Source organism: Pongo pygmaeus, chromosome 2 (assembly GCF_028885625.2).
Source record: "Pongo pygmaeus isolate AG05252 chromosome 2, NHGRI_mPonPyg2-v2.0_pri, whole genome shotgun sequence".
Classification (NCBI taxonomy): domain Eukaryota; kingdom Metazoa; phylum Chordata; class Mammalia; order Primates; family Hominidae; genus Pongo; species Pongo pygmaeus.
The window spans coordinates 33,438,884-33,457,462 of NC_085930.1; the positions used below are offsets into that span (position 1 = coordinate 33,438,884).

Sequence of the window (18,579 nt, forward strand, 5' to 3'; positions counted from 1 at the left end):
ATTTGAAATGCGAACATGTCTGTGGCAGCTCTAACAGTGACTGACAGTCATCCCAGGTTGGGTGGTATATACTTGACATGATGCTTCCTGAGAATAGATTTTGCAAAGTGGAAGGAAAGAGAGCATGAGAAACCGAGTGGCTGAAGTGAGAGAGAAAAGGATGTTTTTAGATTCGTGGGGAAATGCCTGGTTCATAAAATACAAACATTGTCTGAACTGAACAGAGGCTGGGCATTTTACAAAATCAAACTGGTTGCTCCATCATTGTGAAAAAGACTGGCTCTTTTAAGTAGGGTATGATAGAAAATAGAAAGGAAAGGTTTGAGCTGTAGCAATGTACATAAAGCATGTATCAATTTGCTCTTGAAACATTATATTAAAAAGCAATCGACAGAAGATAATATGTATAACCTTGAAATACCCAGAATACTGAAATATTAGAATAAGCTACATTGAATCTCAGAATTTTAGAACTTCAAACAAATCAGAGATGATTTGAAATCATGCTTTTACTTAGTATTAAGAAAAAGAAACTAATTCCTAAAACTAAGTACTTTCTCCACTGTTTCACAGCAATCAGTTAATCTAATTTCAGTATCTTATAATAAGACTATTTCCTTAACAATGCAGATACAATTTTTAAAAAACATTCTTGAAAATAAACTGTTACATACCACTGTGTGGTCTTGGTCGTAGGTACTTTGGATTTTCCCATTTACTTTTTTACCTGATGAAACAAGGGAAAAATGGCATTATTTTTATTCTCCTTGCTCCTAAGTCAACTCTAGCTAATCATTATGAAGACAACTACAACTCGTCCTCTAAGTTGGATGTATAATTTTAATTACTATCATTTTAAACACTGATGCCATGAAGTTTTAATGACGGGATGACTGGAAGAAAGCTCAAGGTTCCCGAAAGTCTTTTTATGGGCATCTCTACTGGTCTAGCTTTCCATTCTGAACATTGGTACATGTTATTGTTTTTCTGGTTCTGTTGGTGTTTGCGGGTAGGGATTGATTTTAAACTACTATAATACAATAGCCAATGACATCAATGGAGGCATCAAATATTTATTACTTATTTTAAAAATCACTTTTAACTAAAGATTCTGAAATATCAATGCTCAATATATACTGTTTGCTTCTATATTTTTGTAAATACTAGAGCTTAGGAATTAGCTTATTTCATATTATACAATGAATAACATAATTAAAAATTAGGTAACTAAGAAAAAATTATAAAAGCTTACTGAAACAAATATTTCTAGGTACTTACTTCCAACAACAGTCTTGTGATTGAAAATCTTACTCCAAATTCCACCTTCCACATTGTCTTTCACTCCAAATTCATAAACTGTGTTGGGCTTTAGGTTTTCCACAATTGTTTCAGTGGCTGGACAGATTTGAAAAATCCACTTCTTTTCTTTATCCTTTTCTCGATAGCGAATTGTATAAAATCTGTCAAATAACCAGAATATAATGCTTTAAAATCACAGGGGGATTCAGAATGTTATTTCAAGTTTCTTACTTCATCACAGATTTCAACCAACTTGGGATACTATTTAATATTGGCTTCTCTTCCGATTTTTAAAAAATTTGCAGAGAACATGAAAAAAAAAATCAGCTCAACATGTGCTTAGGTTTTTAATTTCTCATTGCAAGTTGGAGTCTTTGCAGCAGCACAGTTTTGGCCCGATGGAATTCCAGAATTCTCGTTTTATTATTTGCTGCTTTGCAAGATGAAAGTTGGAAAACACTAGAAAAAACATAGATATTACACTATGTATAATATTCTATTATACATAGGGTAGAACATAGGTGCCATTTTATAATTAGTATGGTAGTTTCATAGTTGTATGAGTTTAAGCTTTTTCATCCATGGAGGATATGTTAGAGGTAATATCATTCAATTTTGTAAAAAAAAGAACCTAAGACTAAGATGTATTCAGTACTGCATTTTAAGGTTGAGCTGTTTTTATTATTAAAAAGAAGACCAATAGCCAAGTTAAGAGTAAAATAAAAAAAGTTAATGCCAATTCAATATCACTGTTACGTATTTACTTAGGCCTTCATAATGCTCATATATACATAAATATACACATATATATGTGTAAAATAATCCCTATGACTATTTTTTGAACCTAGGTTTTACATATATTACCTGGTTTAATTGTCATGAAAACATCTTAACTGGTAGAAATTATTAATCTCATTTTACAAATGTGAAAATGGAGTTTCAGAACATTCACTTAACTTGCTCAATCTCACCCGGCTACTGACTTTTACCAGTGGCAGTGGCAGAATCGAAATACAAAGAAAGACTCCTCCGGCTCTACTTTAAACAGCCTCTGTAAGTGGGGCAGCAGATCATGTACAGTATACTACTATATACAGTAATGAGGGGCAGCAGATCAAGTACAGTATACTACTATATACAGTAATGAGAGTGAATGGGAGAACTACATGTATCAATGTGGATAGATTTTAGAAACAAAATATCAAATAAAAACAATAAATTACAGATTGGTGCATATAGTTTCCTATCATTTACATAAATATTCAGACATATGAAATATGTTACCAAATATTATTCCTGGCACTGAAAAGGGATAATACTGAAAAGATACAACATTTCTAATAGTGCTTTAACTCCCAGTGAGCAGGTGAGGAGAAAAATAGGATTTCAGGTGGGGTCAATGGGTAAACTTCATCTGCTTTTTATTTTTAAATAAACACGAAGTTAATAGAATGAAATAGTAGCTGCCACGTTATGATGATGGAAACATATGCATTGGGTAAACTATTTTTGGGTCTTTTTTATATCTTAACATTTTCCTCAAAAGTTTAGTACCTTTCCTCCACTCCTCACATCGGCAAAATTAAATGGAGTAAGATTAAGGTTACTTGCTTTTATTTAAAGCTTTAAAAAATCAGGAATTTTGCTCATTCTGAAAACATTTATTAAGCATTCTCTAAGTGTCAAGCCTAAGCTCTTGGTGATGCAAAACAATCCCAGTATCTAGAGATGAGTATCAAAACTGGCTACCTAATTTGTGGGGCTCGATATGAAATGGACATGTAGACTCTGTTCCAAAGTTATTAGGACTCTTAAGACAGCAACAGCAGAGCATTAAACCAAATTTGGGCTCTTCTAAGTTGGGGATCTGATGCACAGGTAGCATACCCATGAAGTCAGCAGGGGGTTTATAGTTTAATAAATAGAGAGAGAGACGAGATGCATTTGTATATTCAGCCTACTTTCTTACTAGGCACAAACCACTGAAAGGCTTGCCATCATTGATTAGCTTGCTCCTTTCTAGTGAAAGCTGTGCTCAGGGCTCCATTCCCCAATCCAAAGTAGCAGAAAACAGAATGAGTGAAGGAGGCTGTTCCAGCCTAAACACTAACTGCTACTGGAAACAAGTGTTATATTATTGAATTGTAATAGAATGTAATAGAAATCCTTTGTGTCCTGTGAGTCAAAATATCAGTGATTTATGAAATGCATTTCTTGACAAGTATGCTGCATGAAATTTTTGTTGTTATTTTTTCCTCATCCTGGCTCTTAGAGAAATGTTGAGAAGCTAAAATCAGACCAGATGGGCCACCAAAATTATGCATCTCTAGTAGATACATTTTTGAGGACTTAATTGCTTTCATGAGGCAGGAGTCCTGTTGCTAACAGAACTACCGAAGGTCAGATCCAAGGCTTTGCAGTCAACTTGATCTCATATAATCTTCTTATAAATAAATGAGACAGAAATGTTTTGTTCTTTAAAAAGAACCCTAAACTTCACCATGGTTTAAAAATCCAGAGTGTAAATCTTTTCCATTTTGATCACAAAGCTTTGAAATACCCTCTTATCCCAAGTTTTTCAGGAAAATAAAGGCTTAGGCATTTTGCCCTTCTTCTAGTTAGGTTTGTCCTTTTCAACACCGTCTCAGTTGATACTTGTATATTATAGGCAAATTCCAATTTTGTTTTATGGCACTATCATTTTTTAAGCAGAGAGATTAGGCCACTTAACTATACTTAAAGTGGTGAAGTAAATTTTCATTGATTTTAAAACAAAATACAGGTCTCATGATAATAAATAGTTCTTTATAACCCAGTACATAGTAGGTGCTCCATAAATACTTGTGTAATGAATATGTGGTGCTCTAAGGGTCATTTAAAAATTAGAATATAATATCACTAAATAACCAATTATTCAATTCCCAAGACATACTGATTTAAGCCATTAGGTCTACAATCATATTTTGCAACACATCATTGCATAATGCACCATTCCTACAAAACCAATGCAAACTGAAGCCGAACACAATAAATTTGTGCATTATACATTTGCAAAGGGCTTATTTTTATTTACCTATTTCAGTTTATCCATAAAATAAACTCTGAGCAGAGAAAGAATTATCATACAAGAAGAAGAGAGCCCAAGAAGTGTCTAAGCCCTGATAATCAGTGACAGACCCAGGCAAATGCCAATTTCTGACTCCTAATCTAATCCTTTTGTACTGCACTGGACTCATTCAACTGTGGTGCTAGGCAAAAGATATGGAAAAAGACGGAAAAATGAACCAGAATGGAAGAAAAACAAAAGTCATCAGCATTTCACATTATTGAAGGCTTTTTAGTTTTTGTTTTAATGTGTATTTACCATAACATAGTCACCGTCTTCTGTCAAAGGTTAGTTGACACTTTTTCTGTGAATGATTAAAATTGAGCCCAAGTGCACAAAGAGGCAACAAGTCTATTAAAAATACAGGTAGCAGTCTATGAATGCCATCAGACTAGACTTCTAGAAAGTCTGCCTCCAGCAATTTGGATTTTAAGAACAAGAGCATCTCATATCCTAATTAAGAGGTAAGAAACTGTTGAAGGTAGGATTTGGTTCAACTGGCATCATTCTGTGCTTGGGCCACCTGAGTAGTCTCAGTGCTGCCAATGACTGTTGTTATAGCATTGGAAAATCCACAGCTCCTCAAAATGTAGCAGAAAGGCAGGTAGTAGCTTGACTAGGATTTTAATCAGCTGCAAACTAGTAGCATGATCTTGGGAGGGGGGCATCTCTCCACCCTCTTAAGCATCAGTTTCTCAGAGGGGGACTGGACTCCACTATCTTTTAGATCCTTTCTGTTTCTAAAATTTATTCCAGCAACATATTGGATATTCTATTCTAACAAAGTACCTGAGACAGAAGTAGAAACTCCATAAACTGAATTTATGATGTAACTGGTAGTGAATTACACTAAGTGAAGAAATTGAACACCAAACTAAGCTTAGTCCTTCTACGAACTACCCCAGCTTAATGTACGTGGTTGACTATCTTTTGGGTTTTCCATACTTTCTTCAGGAATGCTTTTATTTCTATGTGATTAACTACTTTTACATTTCCTAAAACATCTATTTCCCACATTTTTGACCCTTCATGTCAAAGAACACTTCCTGACACTGTCTTTGTCAGTGTTGCTTCTTGCTTTACTGAGACTGTAACTACTGAGAAAAATTCTGCCCTCATCCCCTTCCTCTAAAGGGTCTCTCTTCCCCTTCATTCTCTCTTTGTCCCACTCTGATTTCAAGGGAAAAAGTATTCTCATCTTCTCAAAGAGAAGCTTCTCAATAATTGTATTCCACTTCCTTATTCCACCAGATCTCCAACCTTTCTCTTGATTCTTTACGGACCTTCCCGAGTCTAAAAGTTGTTTAAATATCTTTCATTCTACTCCAACAAAATTAAAACTAGTACTTTTCTCTTAAACTTGCCACTATATTTTAACACGAAATTTCTTAATAATCCGTCTTCTCCCACTTTCTTACCACTCAAAATGTCTATATTTCTTTGCAATCTGGTGGCTGACCTCTTTATTATAGTAAAACCTTATGATCAAATTACTTAATCCTCTGTGAATTTCCTAACTAACTTAAAATCTACTCTTCATTTTCTTTTCCAAATCTGTTTCTCTTGTGATCCCCATTTCTGGTGACGTCAGAGTCCTTTTTCCCCTCATGTCCAATCAGTTGTCAAATCCAAGTGTGTTTTCTTACATGAATTCTCTTCCACTTGCCTCTCCACTATTCCAAGGTGGCATGTGAGCCCCAGTTTAGGTCCTTAATATCTTTGGACTCGTGATAATTTTCAAACTGGTCAACTATTTCTTTTTCTTTTTTTTTTTTGTAGACCACAAAATCCACTTTTATTTGGTAGTTTTTACATCTATGGCCAAATAGAAAGTAATGGGTTGACACAGTAATCTAGAGTTTACCTCTGAACAAAAGTAACGTGAGTCTGTCTAACCATATTTTCCTAACTCAACAGTAGGATCATGATAAGGCAAATGCAAGTTATTTTTACCATGATTCTCAAATGTGAATTGAATTCTGACTCATCACAAACTGGTCAACCATTTCTAAGATCTCCTTTCTTTGTATAGTATCACCCACTGGTGGCTGGTTTACGTACAACAAAAGAAATGTTTCTACTGATATTAGTGCTATCTGAAATGGAATGGCTTGCCTGAAGTTGGCAATTATAACATAAAGTAAATAATATCAAAGCAATGAGAAGGCTAGCAGCAGACAGTATAATTTTGAGTGTTCACTGAATGCTAGACACTGCATTAACCATTTTACATGTGTCATCTTACTAAATTTTGACAACCCTATGATATTACTTACCCCCTTTTGCAGATAAGAAAACCAAGACTAAAAGCATTTAAGCAACCCATGCAAAGCAACTAAGATGATAATAGAGCAGAGTTTTGAACTCGGGTAAGTCAGTGTGACCAGAATTTGTATCTTCAACGTCCATGCTATGATGCCATCCTTGGAGATGCTCACTGTGGACTCTGGATGGGAGATGTTGCAAAGAAGCTTCAAGAGCTGAATAGACTGGCTGAATGATTTTTAAAGCCACTTCTTGACATCCCACTTGCATATTCACTTATATGTTGAGAACTACTATTATAAAATGCAATGCTGGGTTCTGTGTGAGATGGAAGCAAGTGGTACTCTGCAGAGTTTCAAAAGTGAGCTTGCACTCTAATGAAGGAGGTAGACATGCATATGTGTATGACGGAAGAAGGCAGAATGGAAAGCACACAGCACAGAGGTGGGGCTGGGTGTGGCACTATCCAGCCTGAAGCTGAGAAATGGACAGGCTGCATTTTAAATCCCATTCCAGTGATGTGGTTTACTTCAGGATATACTACCCAGGCCTCTGGAAAGCAGAGTGGATTGGATTTACACCTCATTTCATGAGCATGACTCAGATATGTGTTGAGGTATATTCCTTGAGAGATTCTATGACTTATTTTCCTAGACAGTGGGGAGCTGGTGGCAATTCCTTAGTAGGTAAATAAAGTTGAGCAGTAATGAAGGAAGCTAGAATTACCAGCGTGGAAGAATAAGTCACAGAGAAATTGGAGGGAGGCATCTCAAGGTATACTCCAGATGTGAGATAACAAGGAAAGGAATCACACACACACATAAAAACCAGAACAGATTAAAGTTATAGTTCTAAGAAAGAATTGATGAAAACAGACTCCTTATAGGATATGGGTACCAAAGAAAGCGAAAAAAGTTAAAACTGAGTTTTCAAAAATGAGAATAAAGTGATGGGAAAAGTATTCTTTTAATAGTGTAGAAAGTATGAATTTAGTCTGAGTGTGAGGTGCCAATCACAGTTACCTGGTTATTGTGATGAAAATATTCCATGGACAACTGAAAACATATTCTTAGTAATTTGAAAATGGGCCCAGGTCAGAGATTCAACCCTGGAAGTCATTTACATACTTGCCACTTCTGTTCTCTGTAGAACAGCAACAAAAGCAATTTCTGAGAGCTTTTAAAAACGCAGATTCTCAGGCTCCTTCTCAGGCCTACTATATCAGAATCTGCATTTTAATAAGGTTCCCTACATGACTTGCATGCACAAAGTTTGAGAAGCACTGTTGTGTATAGAGGGGATTGTTAAAGACTAGACATAGATAAGAAGGGTGCTGCAGGTAAGAGATTCAAGGATAGAACATGATTCCATATTTAGGAGATATAATAAGGAGCGAGTAAAGGAGAAAAGGAAAGGTATGATGGTTAATATTGAGTGTCAACTTGATTGGACTGAAGGAAGCCAAGTATTGATCCTAGGTATGTCTTTGAGGGTGTTGCCAAAAGAGATGAACATTTGAGTCAGTGGACTGGGAGAGGCAGACCCACCCTCCATCTGGGTGGGCACCATCTAATCAGCTGACAGCATAGCTAGGATAAAGCAGGCAGAAGAAATTGGAAGGACTGGACTGTCTGAGTCTTCCAGCTTCCATCTTTCCCCTGTGCTGGATGCTTCCTCCCCTCAAACATCAGACTTCAAGTCTTCAGCTTTTGGATTCTTGGACTTACGACAGTGGTTTGCCAGGGTCTCTTGGGTCTTCAGCCACAGACTGAAAGCTGCACTGTCAGCTTCCCTACTTTTGAGGTTTTGGAACGCGGACTGGCTTCCTTGCTCCTCAGCTTGCAGACAGCCTGTTATGAAACCTCAACTTGTGATTCTGTGAGTCAATACTCCTTAATAAACTCCCCTTCATGTATATACATCTATCCTATTAATCCTGTTCCTCTAGGAAACCCTAATACAAATGGTTAAAGGGGCAAGAGGAAAATCTAAATAAAAATGTCAAAGAAAGAGTTTAAGAATAGGTTAAGAAGGATAAGGACTGAGAAAACTCTACTGGGTTTAGTAACTAATTGGTCATTAGTGACCACCAAGAGACATTTCAGTGGAACAGTGGAGAAGGGATGGAAACTAGTGAGAAGGGATGAGGACTGGGTGGATGGTGCAGAATTCAGAATGTGGGAGCCATAACTCTGAAAAGTTTGGAAAATAAAAGAGACTGAAAAGTAGCTTAGAATATATAACAGGATCAACAGAAGGCTTTGTTTTCAGGGAGAGAAACTTTGAGCATGCTTGCCAGCAGGAGGCAGGGCACCATTGCCTGTGAAAGGGCAAATGGCAGAGAGAGGGGATCACTGGGGAAGCAAAGGCTTAGACGACATGGGAAAAGATGGGATCATGAGCACTGTCTGAAGTCAGAATTGTGTTTCTTGGAAAGAAGAGAAGAGAGGTAAAGATAAATTCAGGATGAGGAAAGAGTGAGTTGATAAAGGACAGTCTAGATTTCCTCAGTACTGTGGAAGGTAGAATAGATTGGGGGAAGAAAACAGCAGGGAATGTAGCCAGGATGCTGTTGCCAGAATCCAGGGTAAGGTGGGGCATGCTTGGATTGGGAACATTAGTGTGAAATGGAGAAGGAGAAGACACAGATGCCGATATAGGACATCTCAAAAGAAAAAAGAATGTATCTTGGGGCCTTCATAAACGATAGTAGGTGAAAAATAGAAAATAAATGAAGTTTTAAATTAGAGCGAATGGGACAATGATACTACTTTAGAAAGCAATACAGTGACAAGTGAGGTGATATTTCAAGAGAAAAAGTCTGAGTTTAATCTTGTCATGTTGAGTTTGAGGTAATGGTAACACATAAAAGTAAGAATGTTGACATTTCACTGGTTATTTCATTCAGCATGTATTTACTTGGGGCCTGCTATGTTCCTGATGCTCTTCGGGAGACCGGGAAATAACGGTGGGCAAGATACATGGGGTCCCTGCCCTCACCGAGCTTAAAACTTACATGGCAAGACAGACAGGTAACAAGGCACTGGGGTCAATCAGGTGAGAACTCAGACACTGAAAATACTGGCTTCTTACAAACTTGGGGGCGGAAAAAAGGCAAGAGAGTCTGCTCTGGACTGGCCAAAAAGGAGAGCCTTTATTCTACATTAAGAGTAAATAAACACGGCCGGGAGCGGTGGCTCACGCCTGTAATCCCAGCACTTTGGGAGGCCGAGGCAGGCGGATCACGAGGTCAGGAGATCGAGAACATCCTGGCTAACACAGTGAAACCCCGTCTGTACTAAAAATCCAAAAAATTAGCTAGGCATGGTGGCGGGCGCCTGTAGTCCCAGCTACTCAGGAGGCTGAGGCAGGAGAATGGTGTGAACCCGGAAGGCGGAGCTTGCAGTGAGCCGAGATCACGCCGCTGTACTCCAGCCTGGGCGACAGAGCAGGACTCCGTCTCAAAAAAAAAAAAGAAACCCACAAGATGAGAATGTTAGAAAATGCGAAAGTGATTTCTAAACTATTCATAAAGCTTTAATACGTTGGCAAAAGAGTGAGAACTAAAGCAATCTTGAAATCTTTAACAAGTTGGAAACATGAGAAAGAAAAAATAAGCTATTAATGGTGAAATAAATTTGGGTTAAAAACATTTGACTCTTCATCAGGGCCAATTTGAAAGCTTTCTTTCAAATTGAGGCTCTATTGAAGACAAATGTGTACACTCTTCCATTCAAAGCCCATTAAGAATAAAAACTGTAAATGAAGCACATCTGCTCTCCAATGTGAAATCAGAAAAGAATCTTAAAGCATGGGAGACCCATAAATACCCTAAGCAAATATGTATAGAAACATGCACCACAAAGGATAAAGTGACATTTCATTGATACTTCCAAGCTAAAAACAAAACAAAACAAAAACTATGAGGGTTTTCTAACTGGAAACTTACCACCTAAGAGCTTTGATATACAAAGTCCATAGTCAAAATATAAAAACAAATTCACTAAGTTATTTGTACAGGATAAATGAGGCTGCACAAACCAATGTAAATCATTTTTTTTAAAAATCAGAGACTGTACAGAGGGAACCAAATATCAATGAATTAAAATGATACCAATTGGTGTTCCTGTAGCAAGCCAAGTGCATTCAGATTGCAATGGTTTTGTAAAAAGATATTCCTGAAGAAAAACTTCAGCTGTATTAATCTTCCAATTTTCAGGAAATAACCATCATTTTTAGTTATTATTGCTTATGCTAGCCTACTGGATTAGTCTAAATTCTAAAAAAATTCTGCATGAACATATGAGGGTAGATTTCTCCAAGTCTAGTCTGCTTCTAGTTACACTAATTTGTAGTTCTGGCAGATTTATTTGGATGCTTCTAATATGTACAGTATTTCCAGGCTTTTAAATCGGGACTATTATTTTTTTCCTCAAACATCACAAAGACTTTAAATGTCAGTTTATTAACTATGCTAAGGAAGCATGGGGAAATGAAATTTACAAATATTCCAAATACTCCTTTTTAGTCATTACTGTTTAATTCTTCCCTTCAACTCATGTCCTAATGGTTCCCTACTTTGGGTAGGAATATCTTGCTTGTCATTATTGTATCTTTCAAAAGACTTTATTCAAAATGAAATTATCGATTTTGAATATTGTGATTTGATGTGCATAATTCCATCTATTTGATAAGAGTAGAGCCAGGTTATGTGTGCAAGGGGGTGAGGGTGAGGGTGAGATCCATGCATGGTCTGAGTAGCTTGGGCCTTAGAGTCAACAGCCTGGGTTAGAATCCTAGCTCCCATTAGGTCATCTGTCCTAACTTTCTCTATATTCATTATCTCAGGGTGCTGTCAAACCATGGCAACATCTATTAGTTAGAATCAGTCATCAGATAGATTCTTTTACAGAAGAGTCAGTAGGACAAAGTGAAATTGCAGGAGAGGCTTGAGGGCGGGAGGAAGAAATTACTCTAAATTATGCTACACAAGTTTGCCAGGTTACTGAACCTATTGAAACAAGTAGTCCTACAGATTTATCAAGCAAGTTGAGTAACCCTTAAAATCAGGTTGCATTTTGCTGTAAGACTACCAAATTTCCTTTCTTCCTTCCTCTCTTCTCCCTTTCTCTCTCCATAACTTTATCAAGATAATTTTTAAAAAGAAAAAGAGCAATCCATAAATGTTTATTTTCTCCGCATTAGTACCCCAGATCGATCCATTAGGAACCGGAATTATCACAAGAAGGCATGTTCTTTTGGGTCCATTTTCCAAACAAAATAAGTCATGGGATTAGTGGTGGGTGAAATAAAAAGTATTTCAGATTCTTTGCAACATTTCAAAATTATTTTTCAAAAAATTGGGTTTTGGAAATATCTTCTACATGTTTTTCCAAGTATTCATCCCTTGAGAACCATGGGCATATGAAGGAAAATTTGATTTTTTTCTTGAGTCTAGATTTCCCAATGTCAGATGAAAGGTAATTTTGAGAACTTATAAACACTTTTAAAATTCCTTCATTTTAGTTTGATTTGGACAAATAAAAATAAATAAAACACTACAAAAAACATAAACATGGCCAAAAAGCATATTAAGAAATATGCAACAGCCTTAGTGTAAGGGAAATGCATATCAAAACTGTAATGAAAAACTACTACACTAGAATGGCTAAAATGAAAAATGCTGACAACACAAAATGCTGCTTTAGAATGTGGAGCAATCAGAGCTCTCCTACATTGCTTGTGGGAATGTAGATGGAAAAATTAGGCAAACAAAAAATAATCAAATATACATCTTCCTATAACTCAGAAATTCCACTTATGTTTAAGAGAAATTAAAATGTATGTCCACCAAAATCTTACGCAAAAATGTTTATACAGTCTGTATTCATATAAATAAAAAAAATATAATTCACGTGCTCATTAGCAAGAGAATAAACTTTTGAATATTCACATAATAGACTATCACTCAGGAGTACAAAAAAGGAATGAATTATTGATATCTGCAATGTCATGAATGAATCTCAATGCTCAGTGAAAGAAGACAGTCAAAAAACCCATACTATATGACTCCATTTATGTGGAATTCTGGAGTAGGAAAAACTAATCTATGGTGATAGAAATCAAATCAATGGTTGTTTCTGGAGGAAAGTACTTTCTAGAGTGATAAAATTTTTCTATTTCCTGATGGGTATTGGATACATGGTTATAGGCATTTGTCATAACTCAAACTGTACACTAATATTTATGCATTTTTACTGTGTTTAAATTATACCTCAATAAATCTTTTTCATTCAAAAAGGGAATAAGAAAACTTCTGAAATGTAAAAATCCCTTTGAATGTATTTAAAATAGAAAACTTTAAAAATAAAATGCCTTGATTGAAGCTTGAAAATTTTGAACGCTTTTCCAGATGCAAGTTTCTGAGTTTTGAAGCTAATATAGTAAATATTTATAAGCAAACATCATTTTATTACCAACCTAGAAGTATGGTTCAGCATGTAGCACAGGGCCTAGTACATATCCATCCAATGCATCTAAATACATGCATCAAATGGTTGGATGGATAAATGGCAGTAGTTTAAAAATATACTTAGATTTTTCCCATTTGTTCTTCCAAAGAAAATGGTAGCTTCATTTCCAACTTGCTTTTCCTCTGCTTATATCTCTGCCTGTGTGTCTCTCCTCAGTTTTCTAAGCCAGTGATTCTTAAACTTCAGTGGGCATCAAAACCACCTGGAAGGCTTGTGAAAATGCAAATGGTTGGGCCCCACCTTGAGAGTTTCTAACTCAGTGAGTCTGAGGGGGACCTGAGAATTTACCTTTTGACAAATTCAAGACATGGTGATACTGCTTGCTTTGGGAACCACACTTTGAGAAGTATGATTTAAGCACTTCAATTGTGAGATCAAAGATCCATCCCTTTCCAATCAACTTTCCAACTTTTAATTGTCTTTCCTAACTGCCTTTGGCCCCGTCTTCTGAGTTTCTAATTGCACTTATTACTGATACCACCCATTTGCTATGCTATTTGACTCATACTTCCTGTATAATAGTTTATGATTTTTGAAAAAAATTACATGTATGTGTTTTCTATTCAGGTAGATAACCTTCTCAAGGGCAGGGCCCCTTTGTTCCCCTCACACCTAGAACAGGCTGTACAGCTAAGAGGTGTTAAGTCAATGCTAATAGTCCTGATACTTACATATTCTTCTAAAGCATGTACAGATGCTATTAAAAGCAAGTGCTAATATTACCTGTCATTGGGACAGTGACTTGGCAATGTCCAGTCATGGTGTGGGTTGATGAGGAAACCCCAGGACAGGAAGACCGAGCTTGGTGTCAGAGTGCCAACCACCAGCTGGAGAGGTTTGCGAGAACGAGTTTTACCTGTGGAGGTGGCATACAGGTTAATTCAGGAGACATTTAGTAAGTTGCCATGATTTGGGTAAAATGCATTAAAGATGACTTGGCAAGATGATGAAAAATGTGAAAACATCAAGTTCCTTTCCTTTTCTATAGTCCACATTATTACTAATTTTTGCCCATTAATTTAAATGTGAATCAAATACCTTTTTCAGATTTGTGTCTATGCGTGTGTGCATATGCATATATGCATACACATGTATATGTATTTTGTACATGTACACATATTAACAATATCCAGCTGTACCTAGTTTTATTTTCTTGTGGGTCAGGGAAGGACATGGAGGTCTTAGCTATGATGAATGAAATAAACAAACGCACATACACACACTTAATTTCTTTTACAGATAAAATGAAAGTATGTTTATTTTTTTCCCAGGACTGTGAATGAGTGTGAAATAACATCTAAGACAAGAAAAGAAACCTTATTATCTAGATTGTAGGTTACAATCTTTTTTAACCTGTTTAGAAGTGTAAAATCTCTTGATGTTATTGTAGAAAGTATATATTTTACAATGAGTACCTAAATGGAGAAGGCAAACACATTTTTTAACAATGCTGGAAGAGTAGGAGTAACACAGGAAGCACAGTTGTTCTGATGGTGCCAACTGGATCTGAATAATGCCAAGAGTTATACTAATAAATCACTGGAGATTGTGTTCAAGTACACAGGAGCAGGCACTTGCACTTTCAAAATTATCTGAAACTGCAGAAGTAGGGCAGCGAAAAACAGGAAGAACCTTAACCATGAAAACCAATGCTGACTCATTAAAAATAATTAGAGTAAATAAGATAAAAATCCGATAGAAAGCCTAATAAAACTATATAGAATATAAAACATACATGCTTTGTATTGCTGTTGAATTCCCTCTTTTATTTCATGAGACTATGAATGTTGTATTTGCTCTAGAAAGAACTTGTGCTATCTAATGAAGTGGGAGCCAAATGGCAGAATGGCCTGCCACCTCTATTAAGGTAGGTAGGAGAGCGCCCCCTGCATGAGCCTATTGGCGGTCATCTGAATCAAATGCTCTTGAAAATTGTGTCAGGCTTGTTTCTTTTGTTAAATTTAAGTTCTGTAAGTTGTTATTCAAGCAAGAACCCTTCTTAGCACAGAATACACCTAACCTAGTGGTGGCAAATTGCCTCATTATAGGATTGTTGACTTTTAAAGATGTTTGAAATAATTTTCAATGATAGTTATCATTTACATGGTTGGAAACATGGGTTTATTCTCTGTAACTTTTGCAGACCCAGCTGTAATTGTGCCCCCTATGATGGTGATTTAAATTGTCATGTATGAGCTCCAATGAGGGCAGATTAGAATCTGCAGTGAAGGCAGGGAACACTTATAGTTTGAACAAGCCCTGGGATGATTCCGATCTTCCCTTTTCAATTCCTGAGCTGATTTTCACTAATGTGATGCAACGATCTCATTCACTTTGCAGATGAAAAATAAGGCACAGAGAAGTTTCAAGATTGTCCAAAGTCACACTAAGAGCAAAGTCAAAACTCAAGTCCTGGGTCTCCTCAATCACAATCTAGTTTTATTTTTATGATATCACTGTTTTGGCTCTTAATGTATATTTCATCTCTAAATGCCATTTAGAGATGAAAGACATATTTTTCAAGTAAGGAACCTAAGGCTTGTATGACCAAGGGAAACTAATGGTCTCCCAATTATTTGTATGACCAAATAACTATTTCACTAAGGTTGAATCCTAATATAAAAATCATTAAATAATTACAATTTATGTGGCAGATACAAATATAGAATGAATGGAAGCTAATCCCTTAGTCATTACATTATTCCTAAATGCAGATAACAAAAACAAAATTATATCCGCTATCCAAAAAGAAAGGTGGGGTGTTATATCCTGAGCAAGATGAAGCAATTTCCTGAGCTGGTCATAAAGTAAACAATAATTTCTAAGGCTAGTGTCATAGAATCCTCAAAATAAAATGAAGTTATAAAGTGCTAAGGCATAATCATTCTCTTGACATTCCTTACATAATTTTGTATATTTGTACTATGATCATATTTTTATCAAGAAACAGTTCAGTGAGTATTCATCTGAAAACAGATTCCACGGAATCACACTGATGTTTCTTGAGTTTGTGGCTCAATATTTTTGAAGTACAGTCTTGAAATATTGAGAGTACATCTATTTTCAAGTATGTGGAAAACTGTGTGGACAACTCTCACTAACAAGTTGTAAGGAGTGATTGGAATTTCCCTTTTGCTTTGGGATAATCTATGAGGCCAGGAAAAAGAATTCGTATTTTTCAAAATGCTTAACCATTCAATGCTGCTCTTAAAAGAAGTGGAAATCAGCAGAAAGAGGGGAGGGAATTGTGGCAACTGATTTCTGATTTAAGCTATTTAGTATAATTGAATAGCTGACTGCTCTTTCTCCCATTTTATTCCTCTAGAAAAACATAGCAAACAAACAAAAAGATCCTTTTATTGTATGGTAACCAGTGTACCATAAAAGATGAACATGCTTTGGAAATAATTACTTGGAGATCATTCACATTAGAAAAATAAAAGCAGGCCGGGCGCGGTGGCTCATGCCTGTAATCCCAGCACTTTGGGAGGCTGAGGGGGGTGGATCATGAGGTCAGGAGATCGAGACTGTCCTGGCTAACACGGTGAAACCCCGCCTCTACTAAAAAAATACAAAAAATTAGCCAGGCGTGGTGGTGGGTGCCTGTAGTCCCAGCTACTTGAGAGGCTGAGGCAGGAGAATGGCGTGAACCTGGGAGGCGGAGCTTGCAGAGCGAGACTCCGTCTCAAAAAAAAAAAAAAAAAAAAAGCAAAGCAAAATTTTGTGATCAACTCTATATAGAGTTAGGAAGATGCAACATCAGATAGAAAAAGCATGTTCACAACTTCTTCCTTGTAGCAATGGTCAGCTATATTATTTGATCTGAGAAGAAGTTTTGGTAGTGAAATTAGACGACATAGAATTTTAATCTTTAGTTATGTAGAAAGTTTCTACTTACTTATTTATATATCCACTTTCCTGTTGCAAGTCTTCCTAGACCTGGAAACATGAGTGTTGCTATTATTTTTATTTTATGGAAGAAATCCTTCCTTTATTGAATTGAAGAGGTTTAGAAGGGATAGATAAGGAGTAAATAAAACCTACGTGCTGATCTATTTAACACACATACACGAGTTATCCTTTTAAAATGTAAACAGTCTCCTTAAGAAAAGGTGAGACATAAAATTTTGCCCTTAACATCTGAAAGGCACAATAGTGAGCATGAGTTCACACACTGCGAAATAGAAACAGGCTAATAGGAGCTAACCCCAAATGAGCACTGACTACAGGCCAGGCACTGTCCTTAACTCATTTAATCCTCAAGGACAACCCTATTATGCAGCAGAATCCAGGAGCGGAGAGGTTCAATAACTTGTGTAATTCCCTGCAGTTTGCAAGTGGTGGCACTAGGAGAAAATCCCAAGCAGTCTCTACCACCTGGCTGTGTTACTTCTCCAAAAGGGTAAACTGTGGACCCAGGGCTGACACCTCCTCTACATTCTTAAAGCTTCTCAAGGCATCTGGTCTCCATAGGTCCAAGAGAGATGAAAAGTCATGGTTCAAAGTTAATAAAAGAAAAAAAAAATCAAAGCAAAGGACTATACCTGAACATGACTTCTTTTGACTTGGAGGTGGAGCAGGTCGCACAACTATCAGATATTTCGGCTCTGCATCTGGAAACAATAACATTATTTATCAGAAAAACCCTTTGAGAACCAGTATTGGAGGCAGCACACCCCTACCCTGATTCAGCATTCCCTGAGTCATCCTCCATAACCGCAGCTCCAGGGAGTGAGAGGACCCAATAATCCGAAAAGTTAACACTTCCTGAGAAGTTTATTAAGTCATTAAAATGAAAATTAAATCCAGATTTTCCAAACCAAATGGGCAAGGGTGAGGGAGAAGTCTTAAAATAATCATACTATACACAGATTTTAAATGCTGTTTTCATCAGTTCTTTTCTCTGTAAATATATTTTTTAAAAAATCAGAGTATGTCCATTCTGTTACCCTGTGCCTCAAGGAGAGCCAATCCTGATGCTCCAGGGAAGGAAAAATTCTACTTGCAGAAGACACCGTGGGCCTCACCTGTATGAGCTGAAATCACTCCCTTTCATGGGAACAGGAATATTTACAATGCCCTTCCTAATTTGTATCCTGTTTATGTAATTTCTCGGCCTGTTTTCATAGCTAGTCATTTTTAACGAACAATTTCTAAACAGTTTATAAATTTATAATTTATAATTTATGTTTATAATTTATAATTTATAAGTTTATAATTTATAAACTTATAAATTATACCAATTTATAAGTTGGTATAATTTTCATTTTAAATATATTTCAATGAAATGTACATAGGGAATCTCAAGATATTTAAGTTTTAAATAAAATTATATTAAAGCAATCAGCATACGCTAACTCAATAAGGAGCTAATAA

General features: G+C 36.3%; 1 protein-coding gene across 50 annotated transcripts in view; it reads right to left on the reverse strand.

Moving 5' to 3' along the window:
* The window catches only part of ABI3BP (ABI family member 3 binding protein), a 255,252-nt gene that overhangs the window by 136,648 nt on the left and 100,025 nt on the right, over window positions 1–18,579 (reverse strand). For all 50 annotated transcript variants that reach the window (XM_063661543.1, XM_054479900.2, XM_063661552.1 and 47 more), the window contains exons 3-6: window positions 17,748–17,816; window positions 13,927–14,059; window positions 1,279–1,460; window positions 675–727 (exon numbers count right to left, since the gene is read on the reverse strand). In XM_063661543.1, the coding sequence (XP_063517613.1) occupies window positions 675–727; window positions 1,279–1,460; window positions 13,927–14,059; window positions 17,748–17,816 (437 nt within the window). The remainder of the gene's footprint in view (window positions 1–674; window positions 728–1,278; window positions 1,461–13,926; window positions 14,060–17,747; window positions 17,817–18,579) is intronic.